This window comes from Melospiza melodia, chromosome 2 (genome assembly GCF_035770615.1).
Source record: "Melospiza melodia melodia isolate bMelMel2 chromosome 2, bMelMel2.pri, whole genome shotgun sequence".
NCBI classification, from domain to species: domain Eukaryota; kingdom Metazoa; phylum Chordata; class Aves; order Passeriformes; family Passerellidae; genus Melospiza; species Melospiza melodia.
In genome coordinates, this window is record NC_086195.1 from 20,769,372 (window position 1) to 20,783,473 (window position 14,102).

Sequence of the window (14,102 nt, forward strand, 5' to 3'; positions counted from 1 at the left end):
TTACAAAGATTCTCTTCTACAGTTTTTGCTCTCAATTGCACAGGAAAAAACACAAGCCAGATCTGACATGCCTACAATGATTAATATCCCTTCTGTAAGTTCAAACTTGAATGTGGTAAAGCTGCTAATAACAAAATTCAAAAAGCAAAAGGAAGCCCTGTTTTTGCATGTGATGGTGATTCTTATTTCTATCACAGAAGCCTATCAGTAGCTTTTTTAAGGCATTGCAATAGGAATTCAAGTTCTACTCATTTTCTATTCTAAATTCACCTGCAAATCAAAAAAAATTAGAGTTGGTAATACCTTAATTTTTTTAAAAAATATATGCATTCGTGCACATACTTTGGTGTAAGCCCACTCCACTGCTGTACTCCAACATAACCCTCACTTCTTATTAAATTTCAATATTACTAAAGTTAATATGACAGCAATCCTTAAGCTAACACTTTTTTAAACACAGAGTTACTTTAAGAATTACCTAACAGTCTGTATTTATTGCCTTTGAATTTTCTTGTCTATCTATCCTTGTGATTAATGTATCAACAGCTGTTTAAAGTTTATCATTTAGTTAATGATCTTTGTTAAATTTCACAACAAATAAGTACATGTATAGGTCAAACGATACCATGGGAATATTTATTATTCTGTTGTTTAGGTTTTTTAAAGCAAGTAATTGTGAAACCACAAAACACAAGTAATCCCAATGATGGCTGGAAGCCCAAAATTATTATTACACTTTCATTTTTTAATTGACCAGATTTCAAGTAGATAGTATTGAGGTTGGTTTTTCAGATTATACTATTTACCATTGCTGTGATAGCCCATGTAACTACTGTCTTCTTTTCTTAGTCCCCACCAGCTCCCAATTTCCCACAAAGTGAAAGCATTCACTCAATGGCGATAAGAAGTTTAATGATAGCACAACAGTAACAGCAGCAGCAGTACAAAGCTATAAAGATAAGACTTTTTTTTTAAAGTAGAACTGGCAAATGTGCCACAGTGATGATACAAAGCTCAGTGATAGTCCAAAAAGGAAAGTGTTCAAAATTAGTCTCCAAAAGGCACATCTGTTTTCTTTTTGATAGCATTTTGTACTGTATTAAAACATTAAATATACATTGCTTAAGCAAGAATGAGATTACTGTATTTCACTGTGCTTCTGATTAAAAATCAGCATGCTTCTCTCAGAATGTATTTTGGTTTTCAAAGCATAAGAGTGAACTATGGATGACAGGAAATATAGGAAATGTAAGAATGTAACACAAAAGTCTTTCTATATATGACAAAATGCAAAATCAAAATTACTAATACTTCACAGTATGACCAAGCAAACCAAAATATTTTGATACACTATATTTCAATCATAGGTTGTAAAATTCTTTACAAGTGGAATTCTTCACAATTTTGCCCCCTATGAAAGATAAGGAAACACGTTCAGCAAGAAATTATTTGCATACATTTTCTCAGTGTAGCACAAGGTGTATATATGGTATAGGAAGCAAAGTCAGTGGCAAGAGTAAACATCAGCTTGTTAGCATTCCTCAAAACAATCACATATCTACTCACGATTTATGTGGTCCATATAATAAACTCCAATCTGTTGATCGTAAACAGTTTCCCATCCCAAAGGAAGCTCATCACCAACACAGTCAGCAAACGTCAGGGGCTTTGTAATCCTGTAAAATTAAAAATAACACAAATAAATACAAAAAGGTCCAGAGTTTACAATGCAATGAATGTTATTACATGTTTTGAAGATACCTTTGCCAGTTGATCAAAAACTAGTTATGCTACTTAGGAATGTGCTGATAATTACAAACATACAGTTTCAAAATAAATTTTCATTTAAATATGCTGACAGATACTCCCCAAACAGGTAAGACAAGCTTCTCCCCTCTAGTTTCTATGTATAACAATTTAATTATAATGGCATGCAGTCCTGCCAGTTTTTCTCCCATACTGCAAAGAACATACATGTGAAGCTGGAGTTTACCACTGCTGAAACTACTAGAAACTTTATAGGTTTTAACTTCTTTCAGGTGACAATGTAGCAAAATTGCTTGTCTTTAAAAAAAAAAAAAAAAAACAAAAAACAAAAAAACATAAAATTCAAGACAGCACTATATAACGGACTTTCTCTTTTCAATTGTACATTTCCAATCATTAATGATATTCTCTTGGTCCAGACATATCCAAATTACTTCCTCTCCCTCAAAAAGAAGAGACAAACAAATGTCTCTGAAAAATTCTGAAGCAATTAGACCAGAAACAGTAATTAATAAGTAACCGCATTACTAACTAAAAGCTTAAAACATCATAGTCCTTGCTAGACAAAGTCTTAATAGATCAGTGGGCAATAGAAAACTGGAACAGCCATGTCAGTGTTGACAGGGACACTGAAAGTACTCAGTTCCATATTATACAGAAAGACTCTAAACCAACACAGCTCTAGAACAGCAAGGTATATAAAAAACTAGGAAGAATAAATAATATAAATATAAAAGCCTTTATGGTCAGTCTAATCATGTTTATTACTCAAATATTCATTTTAATCTTTACTTAACCCCGAGGATAATGTTTTCCTCTACAAGCCATCACAAAATTCATATACTGAAAAGCTACTAATAAAGTAGTTTCTATTACATGTAGGATATAGATACAACACCTTCCTCACATATTTGTTGAGGCACTTCTAATACCTACGATGACAACTTTGCAAACATTAAATACATGCATTAATTTAGGGACTGAGTTAAGCTCAACAGAATCTATAGCATTATGCTTTCTGTTGTACCTCCACTTGTACACTGCAATACCAATTAAGATTTCTGACACCAGATTTGGACTATGCTTACAAATACACTGCTGAATGGAGAGACCATTAGGACTCATAACTGCCCTTCATCTGATAACACCTGTATAACACAGTAACTTTGAACTAAAGTATGTCTGTCTTTGAACTTGGAAGTGCTTGCCCACCCCAAAATAAAACAAACCAGAACAATCCAGTGGTAAAAACTTAAAATGATGGAAATACTACTACAGCTCCATTCTAGCTAGCCCAATGGTGCAGTAAGCACACCATTCAACCACCAACATACAACACAAAACTTTGCAAACAGAAAAACTGCATTTACCTGCCTCCTGAAACTATTTTACAGTGATTGAGATTACAGTGTTCAAAATTAACTGTAGCAGAATAATTTTTAAAATACCCTTATTTGTTTCAATGTCATGTTTCAACAGCTCTGCACAACAGTAGAAAGAACAAGCTATTCAGGTCAAATAATAGCTTGATCTTACTTGGTTGATTCTCCAACACATATAAACAGTTTAACAAGAAGATGTACATAAACTTGTGCACCACTATTTAAAGTAAAAATTTTCCATTATTGACAAATATGTAGTTTACATCATGTAATTATGCAAATCCAGAGATGCTCTGTTCAAGAAAGAAAATGTTACTAGGAACTGACACAAGCACTCTCATTAATTCATTTAGCAGTCAGGCAGACCAGATATTGCCAAAATACTCCTGATCTCCCTGGAATTCAGTCAAATATTAAACATAAAAAGTACAGCATTTTTTCTTAAACTCCCATGGTCCTGTTCTGAAGACATAATGTTTACAATTTCTCAAAGTAGTCTAGACATCAGCTCCTAAATTACCGCACTATAGACAAGATTTTCTTTGGAATAAGTTATGAGACTTGCTTGCCTGTAACACAAACATACCCTCACCCTTTATTCATAAATAAAACCTGCACATGATACTCTAACCTTTCACACTACAAAACCTTTAATTCAGTGCTCTCTGTGATCCTGCCAGGACTCCAACTTGCAGGACAAGGACAATGTTCACTTTTAGGAAAAGGGAGACTGAAGAAAACCAATGCATCAGGTTTAACCAGTTTTCATTACAGCGTTATAAAAGCATGTGTGAACAGTTTAATTAATAGTTTTGAAGGAAAACTTGTAGAGAAAAAAAACCCCAACACATAAAAAGCTATCTTACAGATATTCAGACCATTATTAAGTTGATGTTGCTCATTTTAAACTATAATCAAAGTTGCTCCAAATTGGATTCCCTTCAGACAAAGCACAATGTCATACTGACTCAATCCAGTCACATTTATTCCTATGTATCTGGATCTTAAGCCAAAGACAAAAAACGAAGGATTGGAAGTTTTTGCCTGTGTTTTGCACTGCTTTGACAAAGTGAACTGAAAAAACACCTTCCTGGTTTAACCAGCACAACTCTGAGGACAAGATTAGTTTCTTGCCAGTTAAGGAAACTAGGGCTTTTCAGAATAACAAAGACAAAATGGAAGAGATGCAGATATCTACATTGGAGGTCAGCCACAAAGTACAGCAGTTGACTGCTGAAATTAAGTATCTTCTGGAAATACTGCTTTACCCTTTGGGTTTGTTTTTAATTAGCTTAAGTTCAATAAAATAGAAATCACCTTTTCTACTTTTTTATAAAGAACTGTACAAGGTACATCTGTTAAAACATTTCAAAGTATTGAAATAAAGACAAAAAACTCTTCAAAGAATTATAAAGATGAAGACACAACAAAAATGCTGCCATCTTTGATGAAACAAAAACCAGGGCTGTCCTGCACTGTGCTATTCAGTAAAGAAAAACTAAGGCATTTACCTGATCGAGGTAGCAAACAATAATACACTAACCCATGATCACCTCCTGTTTCCCCCAAAACAACTGGCAGACACTAACAAGAAGGTTCTGAACTTTCAGCTGAAGATGAAAATCCTCTGGGACCAGTTTACAGCATTAAGTTTTTGCAGTCACTGGACCTACAGGCCAGCTACAAGTAACAATTTTCCATGGGGATCAATTCTGCACAGATCAAAAAACCAATCTTAATATCAGATTAACTGACTTTATCCTTTCCAAAAATAATGATGGTCTTCACTCCTTAGGAACCCAATCTTTTGAGACTCTGAAACCCTTTAGAAGCAAATACAGAATCACATAAGAAAGCTTTCATAATCCAAATCCAGTATATCAAGCCCAGAGAAAAATCTCTGAGCAATGTCATGCACCTCGGACCTGTCACTTCTGACTCTGCCCAAATTAGAAGTTTTCATTAAGAAGAAATAAAAGCCCGGTATTTGCACTCAATCCAACAGACACATCTGAAAACACAAGTTTTATTCACATTTTCTCTGTTTCAATTACCAAGCTTAACAGTTAGAATACAGAAATTAAATGGTAAAATAAAACCAAACAAGTGACCAAAATAAGTTTTTTCTCCTCCCTGCATACTTATTTTGAATCTTTATCCACTACAACAAAAGAAGGATTCCACAACACATTATTACAGCTTTCTGAATATGTGGCAGCAAAACAAGTATTTCTTGAATGCATCAGTTCATGGGACTGGATGGGGAGAAGGAAAGGCTTTAGAAGATAATGGCCAAATACCATTTTAGATAATGTACTTCAAAAGTGTTTTCAGCTTCAGAAACATTGTTAGCAGCATCTGATTTCTACGCCCTCTTTCCCCCCAAAAAAAACCCCACAGAAAATCTCAAACTTCAAATAATAAAGAAAAGCTTCCCAGTCCAAAGGAAAGACATGGTTCACATCTCCAAAGCACAGTTTCACAGATAGAGTAGGGCAACTTCATTGTCACAGACCTTCAAAACCAGAACCAGATCACTAAAAGCACAAGGCTTTGGAAAATTTTAGGTAAGATCCTCAGTCTTCCCATGGCCCTGATGCCACATTAGAGGACCCTGGCTGCTTGAAATCCCTAGGTCTAATTGGGTAAAACTTCCCCTGGGAGGAACTAAATAAAGACAAACACAGCCTGTTTTTCCAAGATCTTGAACAGGAAATCGAAAAGGTGTTCCAAAGTAGAAACTCTTGTAAACTAGCTGCCCTCCTTTAAACAATGCCTAGACACCTAAATTACTTACAAGGCCACCTCACCTTTCAAAGTGGGCCTTGATTAAGAGGAAAGCACTAACTATGGGGGCTAATTATGAAAAAGAACCACCGAGTTCTGAACAAAACCTGATCTCAGTCTGAATTGTCATCTAATGGGACAGACTTTTTGCCTGACAAATGCACAGAAATTGTATTACTAATTTACTAGGAAACTGCATTAATTCACATTAGAGATCTGAAGAACACCATGCAATGTAAAAATGAGTAATAAAGTAACTAGGAAAGAGCTAGCAATCTGATAAAATCTAGCAATAGTTTCTCCAAGGAAAGTATTATGCCAAGTATATTAGTGAAGTGTCACAAGGCAAGAAAGAGAAAAGGCAAAATGAGAAATCATGCACACACTTTAAAGCTTTCAGTCAATGTTTTTTTCTTTCTTCCTTTCAAATGTGCATTTAAGTTACAGATATTGCTATAAAGTTCAACTAACTCTCTTGTCTTGTAGCATGGTTCTTACTCCCCCCAACTGCATGGAGAGAAAAAAAAAATAAAAAAAATCCCAAACAAACCAAACCAAGAAATTGAGAAGCAATGTTGTTTCACGGACACTGACAAGAAGAGCTGCTTACACTGAGGCGGAGAATGGGAGGATTGTTATAATGTTGTTTTTAAAAGTTACACTGCAGTCCTGGAGGCACTTCTTCGACTTCTTCCACCACCACAGCTCTGGCCTGGGCAGCAAGAGCATCTCTGTGACAGAGAGGGACACAGCTGTGCCGTGACTCCAGAGCAGGGTAGGGCCACGGCAGGGACACACTGCCCGAGCAGGGCAGGGACACGGCAGGGACACGGCAGGGACACACTCCCGAGCACGGCAGGGACACACTGCCCAAAGCAGGGCAGGGACACAGCAGGGACACACTGCCCAAAGCACGGCAGGGACACGGCAGGGACACAGCAAGGACACACTGCTCGAGCACGGCAGGGACACGGCAGGGACACACTGCCCGAGCAGGGCAGGGACACGGCAGGGACACGGCAGGGACACACTGCCCGAGCACGGCAGGGACACGGTGCCCAGCTGCCGAGGGAAGCAGCTTCCCCCGCGGGGCAGGAGCAGGCCCCGGTCAGAGCCCTGCAGCCTCACCCGGGCCCCACACGCCAGTCGGGCACGGGCTGCTCGCAGCAAATGCCACCGTGAGCTCCAGACCCACGGTTACAGCACTCTGAAGTACACCGTGGTTTTCCTCCTCGACTGTCCTCCATCCACTCAGCTCTCTGCAAGCAGCCAAGTCATAAAAATGAAATGGATTTGGAAATAAAGTTTGGCAAATTACATACCAACTGCTTAGTCAAAAGTACAACAAAGTTCACCCAACTATAAGTATCTTTTCAAGATACAAGTTTCTTTTAACCTTTTTCTTAATCCAATTTATGTATCTTCATTTTACTACATGATTTAACCTCAGACTCTGAACAGAATAACTCACTGAACATCTATTCAATTCTTCCTTAACATCTATTCAATTCTTCCTCAAAATAGATCCACAATACAGATGGCCAGACTGAAATTTACATAAATGAAATTCTGTGCTCAGGACAAAGAGTTAAAGAAGGTAACGTGTTCAGAGTCATTGCTGGGATACATTTCCCTTGGAAAAACAAGGTACCCTGCAGCAAGGAAATCACAGCACAAACTCTTCTAAAGGTCACTTGAAATTCAGTCTTTTTAAGACCACACTGTATTTTGCATCTATTTGTGTTGTTATTATTATTATATTTCACTATTTTCTTTTTTTTTTCTTTACAGTAAATAAAGTGATAATAGAGTTTTAATAGTGTCCAATCAGTGTATTTGCTTCAATTTACAAGCCAACACAGCACAAATCAATGTGCAAAACACAAGGCACAGGATGGCACTAGCTAGCCATTTGTACAGTAATAAATCAACTTCATTAAGTGTGAGGAAAATGTGTGAGAATTTTCAGACCATTTTCAAAATTTAAACTCTGAACAATGAGATTTTGCGATGCAAAATGTATGTAAAGCTACACAGCTAAGAGAACCTATATGACTTGATGACTTCAAGAAGCAATAGCAGCTTACATCGTCTATAAGCACGTCTAAGAAATGTACCCAAGGACATCCTCTTACCTTTCACTATTCTAGAAAAAATAAACATTTACTAGCAAGCAACAATAGTCAAATAACACACTTTTGTTTTTACCCTTTCTCATAATCCCCAAAACCAAAACAGCTGAAAACTACTGGCTTAGTATGTTGAAACATAAAATGCTATGTCCAACTGCACTCTCGCATAACTTGTCTGGCTGCTCAGGAACTGCTGAAACAGTTCCACACAAGCAGCCAAGTCTTCCAGCAGCTATCCATTTCTTAACAGCAGCTATGATCCATATCCAAAATCAGAACACAAATATTATGGGAAAAACTTGCTGAAAATATTTCATGTACACAATGAAAATGCCTTTCTCAAAAATCATAGCCAGGTTAAAAGTCAATGCTTTTAAGAAAACTATTTTTGTATCTGCAATTTATTGTGGTTTTTTACAGAGGGTAAACAGTAAAAAAATGGGCAGAAGGGTTAAGTAGGTCTGTCTATGAATGCTTTAAAACTTATTTAGTTTGTGTACACATAGATAGCCTGAAGTGACCAGCAGCTGTACAAAACCACCAGCCCAATCCTAAGATTAGCAGTGGGGCAAAGACAATTGCTGGAGGGTCTGGCTGAAGAAAAGCAGACTGGACAGCAGATGACTTGACATCTAGATCAGAAAATAGACAAAAGTATATATGGCAGCTGGTATAAACTGTAAGAGGAAAACAGTAGTAATGTGTGGCAGATAAGACAGCTAAAGAAGGGAGGTATAGAAACCACAGTTTCTGATTTTAAATCCCACCTTCATACTGAATATGCTCTTTGCTAGAAAGAGTAACATGCAAAATATTTACAACTTTTCTTATGCCAGTTCTACTCAAAAATCTCTAAATATTTACAAGATCTTCTTGAGGACTTCCGTGTGAGACTCCAAAAAAAAAAAAAAAAAACCTAAAACCAAATGAATAAGAATCAAAAGCTAAACTAAGCAATAAAGAAATTTAACAGAGAATTTCAAAATTCGAGAAGCAATCTGAATTCTTCCACTTGTGTAAGAAGTCTAACATGACATTACATGTGTCCAGACACAGCACAGCTTTGGAGCAAGCAGGTATGCAGTGCTCTAGTTTCACTGATTCTGAACCAACATTTCTACCTTTTCTCCAAAATCTGTGCATAGTACCATTTTCCAACTACATCTGACTGATAATCAAGGTCCCAGCTAGTAAAGGCCAGGCACATAGTTATCCATTTATTTCTTCCATCCTGCAAATCACAACTCTGCAACCTTCTCTTGGAGACAAGCAAGTCATCCAGCTGTCAGATTTCTACGTCCTCAGAATATACTTAAACACATTTCTGTGTTCAGTTTTGCCTAACAAACTGCTTGACAGCTGTAACCTTAGTTTTGCAAAGACTCCTCTGGTTTGAGAATATAAATTTCCAGCTAGCTTATTTGACCATGGTCAGGCCCATCAGTTAATGAAACCATTGTAGAAGAGTCAGTGTGAGAGGCAATAAGGGCTTCACCCTCACACAGAGGAGTGCATGTATATATACATGTGTAGGTATGTATATGTGCTTGTGTATAAGTGTATGCCTATACACAGAAAATATTCACTTCCGACGGCCGCTCACAACTTCTGTATGCAACCACCAGATGAGGAGGAAACACCTGCACTTTCCTAATGGAAGTCACCCGAGCAAAGGTGAAAAAGTGCATCTGGCAAGATCTTACCAACAAGCTCTTAGTAATAAGCATTTTGCACATGAACAAGAATCAGGGGAGGGAACAGGAATCATGGGAGGAGTTCAAAGCAGGAAGAAATGTAGCAGACAGGAAAATGGTCCCCCAGAGAAAAATGGGACATAAAACTCCAAATTCAAGGCCATGAAGCTCCATGTGTTAGAACAAAAAGAGGCACCAAAAGAAGTTTTACATCTCAGTAAGAAGTAAAATGGTCTTACATGCTGCAAGACACTATCATGCAGTTGAATACTTCCTGAGGACTCTTCACGATCACTCGAAGTTTACATCAGAACAGATTAGAACATCCTCACTGTTACATTGGCTCTTTCACTAGCAGTTTATTAAAATGTTTTTGTTATCACTACTAATGCTTACTAGTACAGCAGAGAAGTGTAAAGTTCTGCAATTACATTATTACTATTACATGCTCTTGCTAACCTCAGGTGTCCTACATCCAGAAAGTTTACACCAGCACTAACTATCTTGTTACCTTTAAGTCTGACCTTGCTAGACTAAACTTTTCTTCAAAATTTTGACATCTACGTGACTGTCCCAAACATTATAGCAAAGATTTTTCCATAACTTTCTAATAGCCAATGGTAATTCAAGTTTCTGCACATTTATAATGGCTATCTCTTCACCACTGGAGGCGTTCCTCTCCCTTAAATTTATCATTCTTCTTTACCAATTATCCAGACTGGAAATAACTAAATATATATATGTGTGTGTGCATATGTGCATAGGTGCACACACACACATGTGATGCATCCACACAATGTATTGATTTAATGGTGTAAACACCATCCAAGTGTTAAAATGACTGAAGCTTAACTCAGACATTCTTCAATGAAGAAAGCACTGTGACACATTTTTGTGAACTCTTTAAACCACTTTAGACAAGCCTTAGCAACACAGAAAATCTTACATTAACTGCTACCCCTTAGGCTGACTAGAAGGCAAGTAGTTGAAGATGCACAGAGGTTAACTTTAGAATCTTGAAGTAGAAATGCAATTAGAACCCAGTGGATGCAGGACTGGAAGGGATACAGTCAAGTTTGCAGACAATACAAAATCAGGAGGGGCTGCTGACTCCCTCAAAGACAGGGAAGCCCTGCAGAGACCTAGACAAATTAGGAGAGATGGGCAATCACCAACTATATGACGTTCAACAAGGGAAAGTTCCAGATTCTGCACCTCGGATGGAGCAATCCTGGATGTATGGACAGACTGGGGAAGGAGATTCTGGAAAGCAGTGCCAGGAAAGGGACCTGGGGCTCCTGCTCAGTGGCAACCTGAACATGAGCCAGCAGTGCCCTGGCAGCCAGGAGGGCCAGCCCTGTCCTGGGGGCATCAGGGACAGCATGGCCAGCTGGGCAAGGGAGGGGATTGTCCTGCTCTGCTCTGAGCTGGGGTGGCCTCACCTCCAGTGCTGGGGGCAGTTCTGGGTGCCACAATGTGACAAAGATACTAGCAAGCATCTAAAGGAGGGCAACAAAGATGGTGAATTCAGGGCCTTGAGGAGAAGCTGTATGAGAAGCAGCTGAGGGCACTCGGTCTGTTCAGTCTAGAGGAGACTGAGGGGAAGCCTCACTGCAGTCTACAGCTTCATCATAAGGGGAAGAGGATGGGCAGGCAGTGATCTCTCCCCTGTGGTAACCAGTGGCAGAACCCAAAGGAATGGCCTGAAGTTTTGTCAGGGGAGGTTTAGGTCGGATATTAGGAAAAGGTTCCCTCAGGCTCCCCGGGGGAAGCAGCCACAGCATGAAGCCTGACACGGTTCAAGCAGCATTTGGACAATACTCTTGGGCACACGGTGTGACTCTTGGAGCTAGTTCTGTGCAAGGCTGAGAGCTGCACTCTATAAGCCTTGTGGGTCCCTTCCAACTCAGCATATTCCATGACTCTGTGAAAATCCCTCTCATACACTAAGGTCCAACATTCTGAAAACATGCCAACAAACATCAGCTAAAGGGATTTTTTATTCCTGTAGTCTGAAAGAAACAATGTTTTAAAAAGGCTATAGCTAATGTTTCTCTACAGGTAAACAGAAGTTTAATGACAATAGAAACAGACATCCATGTGCCTACATTCACGAACAAGCCTAGCACTATTCTGAGTGAAAATTTAGTTAACTTGATGTTTCAAAATATTTTAAGCCTCAATCCTCAAAAAACTTACTATACTTGGAGTATATTCAATTAACTTTTTCTGAAATTATTTTCATGAAACTATTTGCACCAACAAGTATTATTCAATCATCCTAATAAAAAAGAAAGCGAATGTTCAAAGATACCAGAAACCATTTCTACAGAAATTAAGCACAAATTGAAAAACAATGGGAGGAAAAAGTAAATGCAACTGGCCTGATGCATTAAAAAAAAAAAAAAAAAACAGTAAAAAAAAAAAAAAAAAAGAGTTGGAAAAATACATATTCAAGAGACTGTTCTTTTCAAGTCTTGGAACAAAGTGATGTGTAGATAAGTGCCAAAAGAATATGCATACCACGACTTCACATACATCCTATTCAAAACAAATTGTGAGGTAAAACAGTAAACAAAGGCCTCACACCCAGAAAAGTCTACAATGCCAGCTAATATTAGAAGTTCAAGACAAGAGTTTCTTATTTAATCTTTCAAAACAGCTTTTCTCCTCCTTGTCTTCCAACACACTTGAAAATGTGTCATACTCATCCTGTATTTTTCCTAAAAGTACCACATATGGCATTTCTCAAACATGTTCAATTACCACATTCCTGGAAATTTTATGGACTCTTTTGTACCATTTCTATGTTATGCCTTCTAACATGCTACTGAGCTGTCACGCACTGACTTTGCCTGTAAAGCAGAGGAATTTTGCCTTGTAAAAGGCCACAGCTCTGGCTCCAAGCCCCTCTCAGTGGAGTGGGTGCCCATGGGCATGGAGGGAAACCTGCAACCAGAGAGGACATCACACTGCACTGCAGCACCCCCTGCCCAAGCTGCACTGCAGATCTGCAAGGAAAGCTTTCCAGAGTGCTCCTCTTCTTCAGTTCTGAACTACATTAATAAAGCAATGCTTTATGTGAGGGTGAAAGAGTGCAACTGCTGTGACATGCACACTGCATCCAAGGGCACTGTTTCAATCCCTTGCCTGAACAGTTACTAAGCCTGATGTAGCACCAAGCAACTGAAGTGGAAATATGTTGACAGGATCTTTGATGCTTTTGGGTTTCAGAGTCCATTTCTTGCAAGCACTGATCTACAGCAGTCACCTCATTATTTAAGGTTTTTCCACTCTTCCAGGAGTAACAGACCCTTGGTCAAGCATGAATGGATGAATATTTCAGCTGCCCAGAAGTGGTGATTAGTGACTATTGTATATGTTAGCATCCTCAATCTACCCATTTATTTCAAAACTCCACATTTTAAGTGGAATTACAAAAACAGTTAATGATTATCTATAAGATATTAGAAGTGGTCTAAAAATAAACCCATTAAAGAGAACTGTGCTTAAAATGTGTTTTATTTTCCAACCATAACCAGGAGACCTAACAGAAGAAATTTCATCTCCCTAAAACCTTCGCTGTTTTTATACCAATGGAGCAACAACCCCCCTGCAAAGTAAAATAATTTCTTTAAGCCAAATAAGTGCCTAGGGTAAAAAGCAATGATTCTCCAACAATTTGCAGCCTTGCTACATTTCCTCCTCCACAGCTCGCTCTTTGCCTTTAAAATTACAGATACAGCTGTCAAGTTACTTACACTTTATAACATGTTACTTTATATAATTCCTAAACTTTTGATTTTCAACAGTCCAAATCTACCAGCCACAAACAGAAATTCATGTTATCTACATATATAATGTTAACATAGATGCTGTGGAGAAGATTCTCTAAGACATGCACTTAAACTCTCAGAAGTGCTTCCACACTCCACATCAGCACCCTTGTCAGACAGTAATTTTCAAGCTTTTAGGAAAACTTAGCCCAGCCCCTGTTCTCTCAATAAGCAATCATCCTACTATTATTATCATTCCTCAAATACGCCTGCTTTCTACAGTCTTCCTTAATGCTGACCTTGCAAATTAATGCACTATATTGCCCAATCAAAACTAGTGATTTAGTAATATATCCCAAAGTCAGTTTTACATCTGAACATAAGGTTCTGAACATTTTTAAGAGGTTGAACTTACAAATTTTGATGCCGTTACTTCTATGGTTGCCAGTAGTTGTACAATGTATTATACCTGAGCTTCCAGCTAGACTATAAAGTAGTTCCCAATAAGTAATACGAGGAATTACTCATAACTTCATGCTTTTACATATATACAAGAATAAAAAA

The 14,102-nt window shown here is 38.1% G+C and overlaps 1 protein-coding gene across 1 annotated transcript in view; it reads right to left on the reverse strand.

Annotated features, from left to right (window-relative positions):
• WWC3 (WWC family member 3) overlaps window positions 1-14,102 on the reverse strand; it is a 98,575-nt gene that overhangs the window by 60,253 nt on the left and 24,220 nt on the right. The window contains exon 2 of the mRNA XM_063147846.1: window positions 1,567-1,676. Coding sequence (XP_063003916.1) covers window positions 1,567-1,676 — 110 coding nt within the window. The remainder of the gene's footprint in view (window positions 1-1,566; window positions 1,677-14,102) is intronic.